General features: G+C 46.4%; 1 protein-coding gene across 1 annotated transcript in view; it reads right to left on the reverse strand.

Annotated features, from left to right (window-relative positions):
• Positions 1–10,748: 10,748 nt before the first annotated feature.
• The window catches only part of LOC140399841 (muscarinic acetylcholine receptor M1-like), a 29,386-nt gene continuing 21,471 nt past the window's right edge, over positions 10,749–18,663 (reverse strand). The window contains exon 2 of the mRNA XM_072489295.1: positions 10,749–12,571. Coding sequence (XP_072345396.1) covers positions 10,969–12,498 — 1,530 coding nt within the window. The 5' untranslated portion in view covers positions 12,499–12,571 and the 3' untranslated portion in view covers positions 10,749–10,968. The remainder of the gene's footprint in view (positions 12,572–18,663) is intronic.

Consider the following 18,663-nt stretch of genomic DNA (forward strand, 5'->3'; position numbering starts at 1 on the left):
AGAGACATCGTTCCGGGTAAATAGAGATATCCTTCTGGGTGAATAGAGATATCTTTCTGGGTAAATAGAGATATCGTTCCGGGTAAATAGAGATATCGTTCCGAGTAAATAGAGATATCGTTCCGGGTAAATAGAGACATCTTTCCGGGTAAATAGAGATAACTTCCAGGTAAATAGAGATATCGTTCCGGGTAAATAGCGACATCGTTCAGGGTAAATAGAGATATCGTTCCGGATTAATAGAGATATCGTTCCGGATAAATAGAGATATCGTTCCGGGTAAATAGAGATATCGTTCTGGGTAAATAGAGATATCGTTCTGGGTAAATAGAGACATCGTTCCGGGTAAATAGAGATATCGTTCCGGGTAAATAGAGACATCGTTCCTGGTAAATAGAGATATCGTTCCGGGTAAATAGAGATATAGTTCCGGGTAAATAGAGACATCGTTCCGGGTAAATAGAGGCATCGTTCCGGGTAAATAGAGATATCGTTCCGGGTAAATAGAGACATTGTTCCGGGTAAATCGAGATATCGTTCTGGGTAAATAGAGATATCGATCCGGGTAAATAGAGATATCGTTCCGGGTAAATAGGGATATCGTTCCGGGTAAATAGAGACATCGTTCCGGGTAAATAGAGATATCGTTCCGGGTAAATAGAGATATCGTTCCGGGTCAATAGAGATATCGTTGCGGGTAAATCGAGATATCGTTGCGGGTAAATCGAGACATCGTTCCGGGTAAATCGAGATATCGTTCCGGGTAAATAGAGATATCGTTCCGGATAAATAGAGATATCGTTCCGGGTAAATAGAGATATCGTTCCGGATAAATAGAGATATCGTTCAGGGTAAATAGAGATATCGTTCCGGGTAAATAGAGATATCGTTCCGGGTAAATAGAGACATCGTTCCAGGTAAATAGAGATATCGTTCCGGGTAAATAGAGATATCGTTCCGGGTTCCGGGTAAATAGAGATATCGTTCCGGGTCAATTGAGATATCGTTCCGGGTAAATAGAGACATCGTTCCGGGTAAATAGAGATATCCTTCTGGGTGAATAGAGATATCTTTCTGGGTAAATAGAGATATCGTTCCGGGTAAATAGCGACATCGTTCAGGGTAAATAGAGATATCGTTCCGGATTAATAGAGATATCGTTCCGGATAAATAGAGATATCGTTCCGGGTAAATAGAGATATCGTTCTGGGTAAATAGAGATATCGTTCTGGGTAAATAGAGACATCGTTCCGGGTAAATAGAGATATCGTTCCGGGTAAATAGAGACATCGTTCCTGGTAAATAGAGACATCGTTCCGGGTAAATAGAGATATAGTTCTGGGTAAATAGAGACATCGTTCCGGGTAAATAGAGATATCGTTCCGGGTCAATTGAGATATCGTTCTGGGTAAATAGAGATATCGTTCCGCGTAAATAGAGACATCGTTCCGGGTAAATAGAGACATCGTTCCTGGTAAATAGAGATATCGTTCCGGGTAAATAGAGATATCGTTCCGGGTAAATAGAGATATCGTTCCGGGTAAATAGAGACATCGTTCCGGGTAAATAGAGATATCGTTCCGGGTAAATAGAGATATCGTTCCGGGTAAATAGATACATCGTTCCGGGTAAATAGAGATATCGTTCCGGGTAAATAGAGACATCGTTCTGGGTAAATAGAGATATCGTTCTGGGTAAATAGAGATATCGTTCCGGGTAAATAGAAATATCGTTCCGCGTAAATAGAGACATCGTTCTGGGTAAATAGAGATATCGTTCCGGGTCAATTGAGATATCGTTCCGGGTAAATAGAGATATAGTTCCGGGTAAATAGAGACATCGTTCCGGGTAAATAGAAATATCGTTCCGCGTAAATAGAGACATCGTTCTGGGTAAATAGAGATATCGTTCCGGGTCAATTGAGATATCGTTCCGGGTAAATAGAGATATCGTTCCGGGTAAATAGAGACATCGTTCCGGGTAAATAGAGATATAGTTCCGGGTAAATAGAGATATAGTTCCGGGTAAATAGAGATATCGTTCCGGGTAAATAGAGATATCGTTCCGGGTCAATTGAGATATCGTTCCGGGTAAATAGAGACATCGTTCCGGGTAAATAGAGACATCGTTCCGGGTAAATAGAGACATCGTTCCGCGTAAATAGAGATATCTTTCTGGGTAAATAGAGATATCGTTCCGGGTAAATAGAGATATCGTTCTGGGTAAATAGAGACATCGTTCCGGGTAAATAGAGACATCGTTCCGGGTAAATAGAGATATCGTTCAGGGTAAATAGAGATATCGTTCAGGGTAAATAGAGATATCGTTCTGGGTAAAAAGAGATATCGTTCTGGGTAAATAGAGATATCGTTCTGGGTAAATAGAGATATCGTTCCGGGTAAATAGAGACATCGTTCCGGGTAAATAGAGATATAGTTCTGGGTAAATAGAGACATCGTTCCGGGTAAATAGAGATATAGTTCCGGGTAAATAGAGATATCGTTCCGGGTAAATAGAGATATCGTTCCGGGTCAATTGAGATATCGTTCCGGGTAAATAGAGACATCGTTCCGGGTAAATAGAGACATCGTTCCGCGTAAAAAGAGATATCTTTCTGGGTAAATAGAGATATCGTTCCGGGTAAATAGAGATATCGTTCCGGGTAAATAGAGATATCGTTCCGGGTAAATAGCGACATCGTTCTGGGTAAATAGAGATATCGTTCCGGGTAAATAGAGATATCGTTCCGGGTAAATAGCGACATCGTTCTGGGTAAATAGAGATATCGTTCCGGGTAAATAGAGATATCGTTCCGGGAAAATAGAGACATCGTTCCGGGTAAATAGAGATATCGTTCCGGGTAAATAGAGACATCGTTCATGGTAAATAGAGACATCGTTCCGGGTAAATAGAGATATTGTTCCGGGTAAATAGAGATATTGTTCCGGGTAAATAGAGATATCGTTCCGTGTAAATAGAGATATCGTTCCGGGTAAATAGAGATATCGTTCTGGGTAAATAGAGATATCGTTCCGGGTAAATAGAGATATCGTTTTGGGTAAATAGAGATATCGTTCTGGGTAAATAGAGATATCGTTCTGGGTAAATAGAGATATCGTTCTGGGTAAACAGAGATATCGTTCCGGGTAAATAGAGATATCGTTCTGGGTAAATAGAGATATCGTTCCGGGTAAATAGAGACATCGTTCCGGGTAAATAGAGACATCGTTCCGGGTAAATAGAGATATCGTTCTGGGTAAATAGAGATATCATTCAGGGTCAATTGAGATATCGTTCAGGGTCAATTGAGATATCGTTCCGGGTAAATAGAGATATCGTTCCGGGTAAATAGAGATATCGTACCGGGTAAATAGAGATATCGTTCCGGGAAAATAGAGATATCGTTCCGGGTAAATAGAGACATTGTTCCGGGTAAATAGAGACATTGTTCCGGGTAAATAGAGATATCGTTCTGGGTAAATAGAGATATCGTTCCGGGTAAATAGAGATATCGTTCCGGGTAAATAGGGATATCGTTCCGGGTAAATAGAGACATCGTTCCGGGTAAATAGAGATATCGTTCCGGGTAAATAGAGATATCGTTCCGGGTCAATAGAGATATCGTTGCGGGTAAATCGAGATATCGTTGCGGGTAAATCGAGATATCGTTCCGGGTAAATCGAGATATCGTTCCGGGTCAATAGAGATATCGTTCCGGGTAAATAGGGATATCGTTCCGGGTTCCGGGTAAATAGAGATATCGTTCCGGGTCAATTGAGATATCGTTCCGGGTAAATAGAGACATCGTTCCGGGTAAATAGAGATATCCTTCTGGGTGAATAGAGATATCTTTCTGGGTAAATAGAGATATCGTTCCGGGTAAATAGAGATATCGTTCCGAGTAAATAGAGATATCGTTCCGGGTAAATAGAGACATCTTTCCGGGTAAATAGAGATAACTTCCAGGTAAATAGAGATATCGTTCCGGGTAAATAGCGACATCGTTCAGGGTAAATAGAGATATCGTTCCGGATTAATAGAGATATCGTTCCGGATAAATAGAGATATCGTTCCGGGTAAATAGAGATATCGTTCTGGGTAAATAGAGATATCGTTCTGGGTAAATAGAGACATCGTTCCGGGTAAATAGAGATATCGTTCCGTGTAAATAGAGACATCGTTCCTGGTAAATAGAGACATCGTTCCGGGTAAATAGAGATATAGTTCTGGGTAAATAGAGACATCGTTCCGGGTAAATAGAGATATCGTTCCGGGTCAATTGAGATATCGTTCTGGGTAAATAGAGATATCGTTCCGCGTAAATAGAGACATTGTTCCGGGTAAATAGAGACATCGTTCCTGGTAAATAGAGATATCGTTCCGGGTAAATAGAGATATCGTTCCGGGTAAATAGAGACATCGTTCCGGGTAAATAGAGATATCGTTCCGGGTAAATAGATACATCGTTCCGGGTAAATAGAGATATCGTTCCGGGTAAATAGAGACATCGTTCCGGGTAAATAGAGATATCGTTCTGGGTAAATAGAGATATCGTTCCGGGTAAATAGAAATATCGTTCCGCCTAAATAGAGACATCGTTCTGGGTAAATAGAGATATCGTTCCGGGTCAATTGAGATATCGTTCCGGGTAAATAGAGAAATAGTTCCGGGTAAATAGAGTCATCGTTCCGGGTAAATAGAAATATCGTTCCGCGTAAATAGAGACATCGTTCTGGGTAAATAGAGATATCGTTCCGGGTCAATTGAGATATCGTTCCGGGTAAATAGAGATATCGTTCCGGGTAAATAGAGACATCGTTCCGGGTAAATAGAGATATAGTTCCGGGTAAATAGAGATATCGTTCCGGGTAAATAGAGATATCGTTCTGGGTAAATAGAGACATCGTTCCGGGTAAATAGAGATATCGTTCCGGGTAAATAGAGACATCGTTCCGGGTAAATAGAGACATCGTTCCGGGTAAATAGAGATATAGTTCCGGGTAAATAGAGATATCGTTCCGGGTAAATAGAGATATCGTTCCGGGTCAATTGAGATATCGTTCCGGGTAAATAGAGACATCGTTCCGGGTAAATAGAGACATCGTTCCGGGTAAATAGAGACATCGTTCCGCGTAAATAGAGATATCTTTCTGGGTAAATAGAGATATCGTTCCGGGTAAATAGAGATATCGTTCTGGGTAAATAGAGACATCGTTCCGGGTAAATAGAGACATCGTTCCGGGTAAATAGAGATATCGTTCAGGGTAAATAGAGATATCGTTCTGGGTAAAAAGAGATATCGTTCTGGGTAAATAGAGATATCGTTCTGGGTAAATAGAGATATCGTTCCGGGTAAATAGAGACATCGTTCCGGGTAAATAGAGATATAGTTCTGGGTAAATAGAGACATCGTTCCGGGTAAATAGAGATATAGTTCCGGGTAAATAGAGATATCGTTCCGGGTAAATAGAGATATCGTTCCGGGTCAATTGAGATATCGTTCCGGGTAAATAGAGACATCGTTCCGGGTAAATAGAGACATCGTTCCGCGTAAATAGAGATATCTTTCTGGGTAAATAGAGATATCGTTCCGGGTAAATAGAGATATCGTTCCGGGTAAATAGAGATATCGTTCCGGGTAAATAGCGACATCGTTCTGGGTAAATAGAGATATCGTTCCGGGTAAATAGAGATATCGTTCCGGGTAAATTGAGATATCGTTCCGGGTAAATAGAGATATAGTTCCGGGTAAATAGAGATATCGTTCCGGGTAAATAGAGATATCGTTCCGGGTAAATAGAGATATCGTTCCGGGTAAATAGAGATATAGTTCCGGGTAAATAGAGATATCGTTCCGGGTAAATAGAGATATCGTTCCGGGTCAATTGAGATATCGTTCCGGGTAAATAGAGACATCGTTCCGGGTAAATAGAGATATCGTTCTGGGTAAATCATGACATCTTTCTGGGTAAATAGAGATATCGTTCCGGGAAAATAGAGATATTGTTCCTGGTGAATAGAGATATCATTCTGGGTAAATAGAGACATCGTTCCGGGTAAATAGAGATATCGTTCCGGGTAAATAGAGATATCGTTCCGGGTAAATAGAGATATCGTCCCGGGTAAATATAGATATTGTTCTGGGTAAATAGAGATATTGTTCTGGGTAAATAGAGATATCGTTCCGGGTAAATAGAGATATCGTTAAGGGTAAAGAGAGATATCGTTCCGGGTAAATAGAGATATCGTTCCGGGTAAATAGAGATATAGTTCCGGGTAAATAGAGATATCGTTCTGGGTAAAAAGAGATATCGTTCTGGGTAAATAGAGATATCGTTCTGTGTAAATTGAGATATCGTTCCGGGTAAATAGAGATATCGTTCCGGGTAAATAGAGATATCGTTCCGGGTAAATAGAGATATCGTTCCGGGTAAATACAGATATCGTTCCGGGTAAATGGAGATATCGTTCCGGGTAAATTGTGGTATGGTTCCGGGTAAATAGAGATATCCGGGTAAATAGAGATATCGTTCCGGGTAAATAGAGATATCGTTCCGGGTAAATAGAGATATCGTTCCGGATTAATAGAGATATCGTTCTGGGTAAATAGAGATATCCGGGTAAATAGAGATATAGTTCCGGGTAAATAGAGATATCGTTCTGGGTAAAAGGAGATATCGTTCCGGGTAAATAGAGGTATGGTTCCGGGTAAATAGAGATATCGTTCCGGGTAAATAGAGTAATCGTTCCGGGTAAATAGAGATATCGTCTGGGTAAATAGAGATATCGTTCCGGCTAAATAGATACATCGTTCCGGGTAAATAGAGACATCGTTCCGGGTAAATAGAGACATCGTTCCGGGTAAATAGAGATATCGTTCTGGGTAAATAGAGATATGGTTCCGGGTAAATAGAGATATCGTTCTGGGTAAATAGAGATATCGGTCCGGGTAAATAGAGATATTGTTCTGGGTAAATAGAGATATCGTTCCGGGTAAATAGAGATATGGTTCCGGGTAAATAGAGATATCGTTCTGGGTAAATAGAGATATCGTTCCGGGTAAATAGAGATATTGTTCCAGGAAAATAACGACATTGTTCCGGGTAAATAGGGATATCGTTCTGGGTAAATAGAGATAGCGTTCTGGGTAAATAGAGATATCGTTCTGGGTAAATAGAGATAGCGTTCTGGGTAAATAGAGATATCGTTCCGGGTAAATAGAGATATCGTTCTGGGTAAATAGAGATATCGTTCCGGGTAAATAGAGATATCGTTCCGGGTAAATAGAGATATCGTTCCGGGTAAATAGAGATATCGTTCTGGGTAAATAGAGATATCGTTCTGGGTAAATAGAGATAGCGTTCTGGGTAAATAGAGATATCGTTCCGGGTTAATTGAGATATCGTTCTGGATAAATAGAGATATCCGGGTAAATAGAGATATAGTTCCGGGTAAATAGAGATATCGTTCTGGGTAAATGGAGATATCGTTCCGGGTAAATAGAGGTATGGTTCCGGGTAAATAGAGATATCGTTCCGGGTAAATAGAGTAATCGTTCCGGGTAAATAGAGATATCGTCTGGTAAATAGAGATATCGTTCCGGCTAAATAGATACATCGTTCCGGGTAAATAGAGACATCGTTCCGGGTAAATAGAGACATCGTTCCGGGTAAATAGAGATATCGTTCTGGGTAAATAGAGATATGGTTCCGGGTAAATAGAGATATCGTTCTGGGTAAATAGAGATATCCGGGTAAATAGAGATATTGTTCCGGGTAAATAGAGATATCGTTCCGGGTAAATAGAGATATCGGTCCGGGTAAATAGAGATATTGTTCTGGGTAAATAGAGATATCGTTCCGGGTAAATAGAGATATGGTTCCGGGTAAATAGAGATATCGTTCTGGGTAAATAGAGACATCGTTCCGGATAAATAGAGACATCGTTCCGGGTAAATAGAGACATCGTTCTGGGTAAATAGAGATATCGTTCCGGGTAAATAGAGATATTGTTCCAGGAAAATAACGACATTGTTCCGGGTAAATAGGGATATCGTTCTGGGTAAATAGAGATAGCGTTCTGGGTAAATAGAGATATCGTTCTGGGTAAATAGAGATAGCGTTCTGGGTAAATAGAGATATCTTTCCGGGTAAATAGAGATATCGTTCTGGGTAAATAGAGATATCGTTCTGGGTAAATAGAGATATCGTTCCGGGTAAATAGAGATATCGTTCCGGGTAAATAGAGATATTGTTCTGGGTAAATAGAGATAGCGTTCAGGGTAAATAGAGATATCGTTCCGGGTAAATAGAGATATCGTTCCGGGTAAATAGAGACATCGTTCTGGCTAAATAGAGATATCGTTCTGGGTAAATAGAGACATCGTTCTGGGTAAATAGAGATATCCGGGTAAATAGAGATATCGTTCAGGGTAAATAGAGATATCGTTCTGGGTAAATGGAGATATCGTTCCGGGTAAATAGAGACATCGTTCTGGGTAAATAGAGACATCGTTCTGGGTAAATAGAGATATCGTTCTGGGTAAATAGAGATATCATTCTGGGTAAATAGAGATATCGTTCCGGGTAAATAGAGATATCGTTCCGGGTAAATAGAGATATCGTTCCGGGTAAATAGAGATAGCGTTCTGGGTAAATAGAGATATCGTTCTGGGTAAATGGACAGAAAATGAAATGGATCTTCAGACTGAGTGTAAATATTTTATTGTTGAAACATTGGCCGTTCTTTACATTGCCACAGCGAGGTCTACCTGACATGGAAAACAGCATCAGCATTTCACATATAATTAATATTTAACTTCACTTCCCCGTAAAGAAAATCCCTCTGTTGCCTGTGAAACACTTTGGGGCATCCTGAGCTGGTGGATTGTTGCTGAAGACACCGCACTCGGTGGGAATGTAAGCTGTGAGGAGAATGCAAGAAGGCTTCAGGGCGCTTTGATAATGGGCGGCGATCAGGCATGTTCGATGGAGCGGCGCGGGGCAGATCGTTGGGAGCATGTTTGCTGGTCCGTGTCCGGCATCGTGTTCACCGCGACCGCTGGAGGCCACCACTGTGCGCATGCGCGGACTGGGAACCGGAAATCCGGCGGCTCGTATCCGCAGTTAGACCTGCAAGAAGCTCCCGGGTCCCTGCCAGCCCGCTGCAGTTAGGTGAATAGCTGCTAATGTATTTTTTTCTGGAAAGCCTGGAGTGAAACACCAGTGTTTTTACGCCGGGGTGTGGACATAGCCCCATTTTTGGAGAATCCAGCCCCGTGTTAATTTATTCAACTTGGTAGCAAGGGAGGAATGGTAGCACAGTGGTTAGCACTGTTGCTTCACAGCGCTAGGGTCCCAGCTTCGAATCCCGGCTTGGGTCACTGTCTGTGCGGAGTCTGCACGTTCTCCCCGTGTCTGCGTGGGTTTCCTCTGGGTGCTCCGGTTTCCTCCCACAAGTCCCCAAAGACGTGCTTGTTGGGTGAATTGGACATTCTGAATTCTCCCTCAGTGTACCTGAACAGGCGCCTGAATGTGGCGACTAGGGGCTTTTCACAGGAACTTCATTGCAGTGTTAATGTGGGCCTACTTGTGACAATAAACATTATTATATTATGGGCAGGAACCTTGCAGAAGGAATATTTTTTTTAAAATAAACTTTGTTGTCACAAGTCGGCTTACATTAACACTACAATGAAGTTACTGCTGCCGGGGAAACTGGAGTCCTTTGTGTAAACAAAGCTGATACAGTCATGAGTGAAGTTCGACAGCAATGGAATAAAAGGCTCGGCGCAAATAGGGTCAACATTCAGAAAAGGATGAATGAAAGGCACTCAATGTGGATGTAAATAGCATTTGTAGCAAGGTAAATGAATGAGCGACACAAATAGCAATCAGGAGATATGATCTGGTTGCCTTTCCGGAGACGTGGTTGCAAGGTGACCAGGGCTGGGAACAAAGTATGCAAGGGGATTTGACTTTTAGGAAGGATAGGGGAAAAAAGCATTTGGGGTGGTGCTGATACTAGTGGAAGAAACCAGAGGGTTCACAAAACTGATTTCTGGGATGGAGGGATTGTCCTGGGAGTAAGAAAGATTGGCTAAATTGGGCCTTTTATTCTCTTGGCGTTTGGAAGTATGAGAGATGACCTCATTCAAACTGCGTACAGCGCTCGACAGGGTAGATGGGGGAAGTATGTCTCCCCTGGCTGGGGGTTGTGGGGGAGTCTAAAACCAAGGGGTGAAGTGTCAAAATAAGGGGCAGGACATTTCGGACTGAGATGAGAGGAACGTTTGTGAGGAATCTTTGGAATTCTTTCCCCCAGAGGCTGTGGAAGTTCAATCTTTGAGTCTGCTGAAGGCTGAGATCGATAAAGTTCCAGTTATTGAAGATATCAAGAGATGTGGGAATAGTGCAGGAAAATTGCGCTGGCAATGATCAATACATTAGCAAGGAAGGTCTTCGCTGCGCATTGTGTCACTGCTGTGTGGGGCATCCCTATGTGCAGAATGGCTGTACCCCAACCTGTCTAACACCTATTGCACTTCAGAAAACCGGCCAATTCATTGTCTGTTTGTGCTTTGGATTGTCCTTCAACAGGAGGAGGCCATTCAGCCCCTCGAACCTGTTCTGCCACCGGTCAGTGCTCACGATGAGATGCTGGACACAGTGTAGGGTGGTCCCAGGCGGGCGGCGGGGGCTCCTGGTGGTTGTCGAGGAGAGAATCCCCCGCCCCCCCCCCCCCCCCCCTGCAGGCCAGTTCCTTACAAACTGGGGCCGTTGAACCCAGCTGCCGCCGCGATAGGCCCAGCCTCTCCAAACTAGTCCCCGGTGTCGCACCACGAGGATCCATTGATGTTCACCAACCACGGCAGCGTTCGTCATCGTATTTTCGGGATTCCTGACTCGGTTGGGTGGAGGACAGGAGGGTGGGGTCTGAATCCTAGGAGGGTGTGGTCTCCCTCATTGCTTATTTGAGGGCCCATTTCCTTCTGTCCCAGCGGCAAAGAAGGAGCATCTTGAAGGTGACGCGGAACTCCTTGTTGCACAGGGCGTAGCACATGGGGTTAACAGTGCTGTTAAGGTAGCACAGCCAGTAACCCAAATGCCAGACTCCCCTGGGTATACAGCCGTCACAAAAGGCTGAAACCAGCACCATGATGTTATAGGGGCACCAGGTAATGAGGAAAGCCAGCAAGATGGCCGATAGGGTTTTGGCGGCCTTCTTTTCCTTAATGATAGTCCTCCTTGGAACCACGTGGCTCTTGACCTTGGGGTTGAACGAACCGGGCAAAGGTGCACCCTTCGACGAGAGAGAGGAGCAAAACAGTTTTTTGAGTCCCTTGGGCGAGGAGCCATTGCCTGCCCTGGCCACCAACTCCTGGCAAGTGAGGCTGCTTTCCTCCAGCTCCACCTCTTGCCCCGACTGACTGCTTCTCAGCAACGTCATCCTGACCGAGACGGCGGCATCCGCGGTGGAGGCCAGGTGGATTATCTGCCCACCTGGTTTGATTAACACCGGCTGGGTGCGCGGGCAGCAGGGCCACAACGGTGTTCCCTCTGACCCTGGATGACCGTCAGACGGCGAGGCTGCGGGCTCCGGCCGCATTATATTTCCAGAGCTGGCACAGCTGCTGTCGTCTTGCTCCCGGTCCACTTTGAGCGGGGACAGGTGGTCCCTGGTGAGGGCGGAGGACTCCCCATCCTCCCTGCAGAGCTGCTGAACTCCAGCGTCCTGGGGCCTCGGGCAGTTGTCGGTGCCCCGGTGGCTGCCCGTGGAGTTCTCGCTGGAACTATCCTCCCTTCCCTGGAGGGTGGCCAGCTCCTTGGTGCGCTGTTTGGTCGCGCTGTAGATGCGCCAGTACAGGATGGTCATGACGGTGACGGGCAGGTAGAAGGCGGCGATGGCCGTGCAGATGGTGATGGCGGGCATGGAAAAGAACTGGATGGAGCAGCTACCTGGCTTCCGTGTCCGCTGGCCCACGACGTACTGCCAGAGCAAGATGGCGGGAGCCCAGAGGATAAAGGAGATGCTCCAAGCCAGAACTATCATGATGACGGCTCTCCGTGGGGTTCGCTTGGCTCTGTACATCAGTGGACGGGTGATGGAGAAGTAACGGTCAAAGCTGATCACCAGGAGATTCATGACGGACGCGTTGCTGGCAACGTAGTCCAAGGTGAGCCAGAGGTCACAGGCTACATTGCCCAATGCCCAGCGGTCCATGACAATGTAGGTGGTGTAAAGGTTCATGGACAGGGCGCCAATGATCAGGTCCGCGTAGGCCAAGCTGAGGAGGAAATAGTTATTCACCGTCTTCAGCTGCCGGTTGAATTTGAAGGACAGGACCACCAGGATATTGCCGGTGACGGTCACCAAGGACAGGCTGGCGGACACCAGCGTCATCAGCACCGCCTCCCAGACCCTGTGACCACCCAGTGGATCGTAGCTGGAGTTCCCCAGAGAAACCGTCGGCGACAGAGTGACTGCTGAGAGGTTCATCGCCAGAGCTGACCGTGTTCAAAGAAAGTTCCTCGCCTTGACCCATCCATCCGCCCAAAGTCAGAATGCTCGTCTGAAAAACAAAATAATTTGTGCGTTAATCGAAACATTCGGACGTCAGTTGGCTCCCCGCCCCCGCCCAAAACAGTATTGATACATGAACACATTCTGCTACATAGAGTTTTACACCACGGAAAGAGGACTTCTGCCCAGCGTGTCCCCATTGGACATCAAGCACCGATCTACTCTGAACCCGTTTTCCAGCGCTCGGCATGTAGCCTTGTCTGCTCTGCCGTTTCAAGTGCTCATCCAAATTAAATGTGAGGGTTCCCGCCTCCATCTCCCTGTCAGGCAGCGAGTTCCAGACTCCCACCACCCTCTGGGTACAGCAGCTTTTCTTCAAATCCCCTCCAAATCTCCTGCCCCTCACCTTAAATCTATGGCCCCTGGAGGGGGAAAGTTCCTTCCTGTCCACCCTATGTCCCTCATAATTTTATCCACCTCAATCAGGTCCCCCCCACGGCCTTCTCCGCTCCGAGGACAACAACCCCAGTCTATCCAGCCTCTCTTCCCAGCCGAGGAAGGGGCAGCACGGTAGCATTGTGGATAGCACAATTGCTTCACAGCTCCAGGGTCCCAGGTTCGATTCCGGCTTGGGTCACTGTCTGTGTGTAGTCTGCACATCCTCCCCGTGTGTGCATGGGTTTCCTCCGGGTGCTCCGGTTTCCTCCCACAGTCCAAAGATGTGCAGGTTAGGTGGATTGGCCATGATAAATTGCCCTTAGTGTCCAAAATTGCCCTTAGTGTCCAAAATTGCCCTTAGTGTTGGGTGGGGTTACTGGGTTATGGGGATAGGGTGGCGGTGTGGACCTTGGGTAGGGTGCTCTTTCCAAGAGCCGGTGCAGACTCGATGGGCCGAATGGCCTCCTTCTGCACTGTAAATTCTATGAGAGGCTCCATAGAACATAGAAAATACAGCACAGAACAGTCCTTTGGCCCCCGCTGTTGTGCCGAACTTTTGTCCTAGATTAAGAACAAATTAATCTACACCCCGTCATTCTACCGTAATCCATGTACCTATCCAAGAGCCGCTTGAAGGTCCCTAATGTTTCCGACTCAACTACTTCCACAGGCAGTGCATTCCATGACCCCACTACTCTCTGGGTAAAGAACCTACCTCTGACATCCCTCCTATATCTTCCACCATTCACCTTAAATTTATGTCCCCTTGTAATGGTTTGTTCCACCCGGGGAAAAAGTCTCTGACTGTCTACTCTATCTATTCCCCTGATCATTTTATAAACCTCTATCAAGTCGCCCCTCATCCTTCTCTGTTTTAATGAGAAAAGGCCTAGCACCCTCAACCTTTCCTCGTAAGACCCCTCTTAACAAGACATTCAACCTCTCTTGTCAACCATGGTTCCCTCACTCGACCATCTCTTCCCTGCCTGACAGGGATATACATATCAAGGACACGTAGCACCTGTTCCTTGAACAAGTTCCACATTTCACTTGTGTCCTTCCCTGCCAGCCTATGTTCCCAACTTATGCAGTTCAATTCTTGTCTGACAACATCGTATTTACCCTTCCCCCAATTGTAAACCTTGCCCTGTTGCACGTACCTATCCCTCTCCATTACTAAAGTGAAGGTCACAGAATTGTGGTCACTATCTCCAAAATGCTCCCCCACTAACAAATCTATCACTTTCCCTGGTTCATTACCCAGTACTAAATCCAATATTGCCCCTCCTCTGGTCGGACAATCTACATACTGTGTTAGAAAAGCTTCCTGGACACACTGCACAAACACCACCCCATCCAAACTATTTGATCTAAAGAGTTTCCACTCAATGTTTGGGAATTGAAGTCACCCATGACTACTACCCTGTGACTTCTGCACCTTTCCAAAATCTGTTTCCCAATCTGTTCCTCCACATCTCTGTTACTATTGGGGGGCCTATAGAAAACTCCTAACAAGGTGATTGCTCCTTTCCTATTTCTGACTTCAACCCATACTGCCTCAGTAGGCTGATACTCCTCGAACTGCCTTTCTGCAGCTGTTATACTATCTCTAATTAACAATGCAACCCCCCCCCCCACACCTCTTTTACCACCCTCCCTAATCTTATTGAAACATCTATAACCAGGGACCTCCAACAACCATTTCTGCCCCTCTTCTATCCAAGTTTCCGTGATGGCCACCACATCGTAGTCCCAAGCACCGAGTTCACCCACCTTATTCCTGATGCTTCTTGCGTTGAAGTATACACACTTCAACCCATCTCCGAGTCTGCAAATACTCTCCTTTGTCAGTGTTCCCTTCCCCACTGCCTCACTACACGCTTTAACGTCCTGAACATCGGCTACCTTAGTTGCTGGACTACAAATCCGGTTCCCATTCCCCTGCCAAATTAGTTTAAACCCTCCCGAAGAGTACTAGAAAACCTCCCTCCCAGGATATTGGTGCCCCTCTGGTTCGGATGCAACCCGTCCTGCTTGTACAGGTCCCACCTTCCCCAGAATGAGCTCCAATTATCCAAATACCTGAAGCCCTCCCTCCTACACCATTCCTGCAGCCACATGTTCAGCTGCACTCTCTCCCTATTTGTAGCCTCGGTATCACGTGGCACCGGCAACAAACCAGAGATGACAACTCTGTCTGTCCTGGCTTTTAACTTCCAGCCTAACTCCCTGAACTTGTTTATTACCTCCACACCCCTTTTCCTACCTACGTCGTTGGTACCAATGTGCACCACGACTTCTGGCTGCTACCCCTCCCCGTTAAGGATCCTGAAGACACGATCCGAGACATCCCTGGCCCTGGCACCCGGGAGGCAACATACCTTCCGGGAGACTCGCTCGCGACCACAGAATCTCCTATCTATTCCCCTAACCATTGAGTCTCCTATCACTATTGCTCTATCTCAGACAACCTCCTGGTGAATTTCATCTGCAGCCTTTCCAGTGCAACACATCCTTCCTGTAGTGTGGCGACAAGAAGTGAACAGTGTTCCAGCTTTGGCCTAATGAGTTTTATACAGCTCCCACAGAACAATCTAATAATAATCTTTATTGTCACAACTAGGCTTACATTAACATTGCAGCGAAGTTACTGTGAAAAGCCCCTAGTCGCCACACTCCGGTGCCTGTTCGGGTACACTGAGGGAGAATTCAGAATGTCCAATTCACCCAACAAGCACGTCTTTCGGGACTTGTGGGAGGAAACCGGAGCACCCGGAGGAAACCCACGCAGACACGGGGAGAGCGTGCAGACAGACAGTGACCCAAGCCGGGAATCGAACCCGGGACCCTGGCGCAGAGGGGCAGAACAGTGGCCAATGGAATTTAACCCTGAAAAGTGTGAGGTGGTGGATTTTGGGAGGAGTAACAAGGCAAAGGGAATGTCCACTGAACGGTCAGACCCGAGGAAGTACAGAGGATCAGAGGGAACTTGGGCTGCAGTCCGCAGATCCCTGAAGACAGCAGGGCTGGTTAAGGTGGTTAAGAAGGCCTATGGGATACTTGCCTTTATTAACCGAGGCATTGAAGGGCAGGGAGGTTGATGGGCAGCTGTGAAGCACTGTTGCTTCACAGCGCAGTGTTAATGTAAGCCTACTTGTGACACTAATACAGATTATTATTATTAGAAGGTGTCACAGAAATGCAAACAACATGTGCTCCTAACCCTGGGGCCGCTGGTACAACGAAAGGATGTGATTCTGAGACTGGCCATCGGGTGGCGATGTTGGTGGGATTACAGCTCAGTCTGTGAAGCAACAGGGTTTTATTTGTCCTCCTCCCACATTGTGAGGCGTTTGTTTAGTTTATCTGTTCTACAGGGTTGGGCGGGTTGTGCGATGACTGTTTCCTGACTGACCGGTCGGGGTAGACCTGTCTATTAGCTGCATGATCGGCGTTGACACTGCTCATTCTTCCTGGAATGGAGACGTGTACCTGAACAGTGGTGACTAGGGGCTTTTCACAGTAGCTTCATTGCAGTGTTAATGTAAGCCTACTTGTGACAACAATAATAAATAAAGAGTAATCCTATTGGGGTGGGGCTGTGTGGGGGGGATCAAAGACGGAGGAAAGGCCAGTGAGGGGTGTTTACAGTGCCGAATGGATTATTCCTGATTTGGTCCCCCTGCCTCCTCTCCTACTCCGTGTTTACAAACACGCCCAGCTAATGGATTATTGTGTCGCGTCCGCTGTCGGTATCCCGAGCAGCCCATGCCAAACACAGGGAGGGGGGAGCCAGGTGCGGTAGCAAAACCAACTGGAAAGAAAGGGGGGGGGGGCGGCAGTGAAGAAGGGGGTGGTACGGAGAGGGGGGGGAAGCGGGGAAGGGGGAGAAACAAAAAAGAGCACCACCCAGGTGTTCTCCACCCTAGTTTGATGTTCTGTAAAGAGAAAGAGAAAATAGACGAGAGAAGGGGGAAGGTAAAAGCCCCTATCCTGTGACATTTCCCACACCCTTTGTGTTTTGATTTGCCGTGTATTATATCACGTACAAAACCCAATAAAAACCATTTGATAAAAAGAAGCTATGGGACAGGGTTGGGGAGCGCTGGGTCTAAGTGGGGTTCTCTTTCCAAGGGCCGGTGCCAACTCGATGGGCTGAATGGCCTCCTTCTGCACTGTTGTGATTGTAAGTTACAAAGCCGGTGTCCAGATTGGATGGGACACGCCCTTTGTCCACCTCGTAGCTCGTTCTAAACAATTCAAGTTCCAATTGAATCTGATTCACGTTCCCTCCCATGAGTCTCACGCTGCTGGGAACTGGCACTACCCCCCGGGCATTGCCCTTAACCATGAGGTGAGGTGGTGGCTCGGATGTAAACTGGGCGTTTCCCTCGCCGTGTATACCGCCTTCTGCAGCCTGTTGAACCAGAATCAAACTCAGTAGCTGTGTGGTCACCTTGGCAATACCGAGGTCTGCAGTGCTGTGGTTTGCACAGTAAGAAGTCTTCCAACACCAGGTTCAAGTCCAACAGGTTTGTTTCGATGTCACTAGCTTTCAGAGCGCTGCTCCTTCCTCAGGTGAATGAAGAGGTATGTTCCAGAAACACATATATAGACAGATTCAAAGATGCCAGACAATGCTTGGAATGCGAGCATTAGCAGGTGATTAAATCTTTACAGATCCAGAGATGGGGTAACCCCAGGTTAAAGAGGTGTGAATTACATCAAGCCAGGACAGTGGGTAGGATTTCGCAGGCCAGATGGTGGGGGATGAATGTAATGCGACATGAATCCCAGGTCCCGGTTGAGGCCGCACTCACGTGTGCGGAACTTGGCTATAAGTTTCTGCTCGGCGATTCTGCGTTGTCGCGCGTCCTGAAGGCCGCCTTGGAGAACGCTTACCCGGAGATCAGAGGCTGAATGTCCTTGACTGCTGAAGTGTTCCCCGACTGGAAGGGAACATTCCTGCCTGGTGATTGTCGCGCGATGTCCGTTCATTTGTTGTCGCAGCGTCTGCATGGTCTCGCCAATGTACCACGCTTCGGGACATCCTTTCCTGCAGCGTATGAGGTAGACGACGTTGGCCGAGTCGCACGAGTATGTACCGCGTACCTGGTGGGTGGTGTTCTCACGTGTAATAGTGGTATCCATGTCGATGATCTGGCACGTCTTGCAGAGATTACCATGACAGGGTTGTGTGGTGTCGTGGTCACTGTTCTGAAGACTGGGTAGTTTGCTGCAAACAATGGTTCGTTTGAGGTTGCGCGGTTGTTTGAAGGCAAGTAGTGGGGGTGTGGGGATGACCTTGGCAAGATGTTCATCGTCATCAATGACGTGTTGAAGGCTGTGAAGAAGATGACGTAGTTTCTCCGCTCCGGGGAAGTACTGGACGACGAAGGGTATTCTGTCGGTTGTGTCCCATGTTTGTCTTCTGAGGAGGTCGGTGCGGTTTTTCGCTGTGGCGCGTTGGAACTGTCGATCGATGAGTCGAGTGCCATATCCCGTTCGTACGAGGGCATCTTTCAACATCTGTAGATGTCTGTTATGCTCCTCCTCGTCTGAGCAGATCCTGTGTATACGGAGCGCTTGTCCATAGGGGGTGGCTTCTTTAATGTGTTTAGGGTGGAAGCTGGAGAAGTGGAGCATCATGAGGTTATCCGTGGGTTTGCGGTAAAGCGAAGTGCTGAGGTGACCGTCCTTGAT

This window comes from Scyliorhinus torazame, chromosome 24 (genome assembly GCF_047496885.1).
Source record: "Scyliorhinus torazame isolate Kashiwa2021f chromosome 24, sScyTor2.1, whole genome shotgun sequence".
In the NCBI taxonomy this organism is placed as follows: domain Eukaryota; kingdom Metazoa; phylum Chordata; class Chondrichthyes; order Carcharhiniformes; family Scyliorhinidae; genus Scyliorhinus; species Scyliorhinus torazame.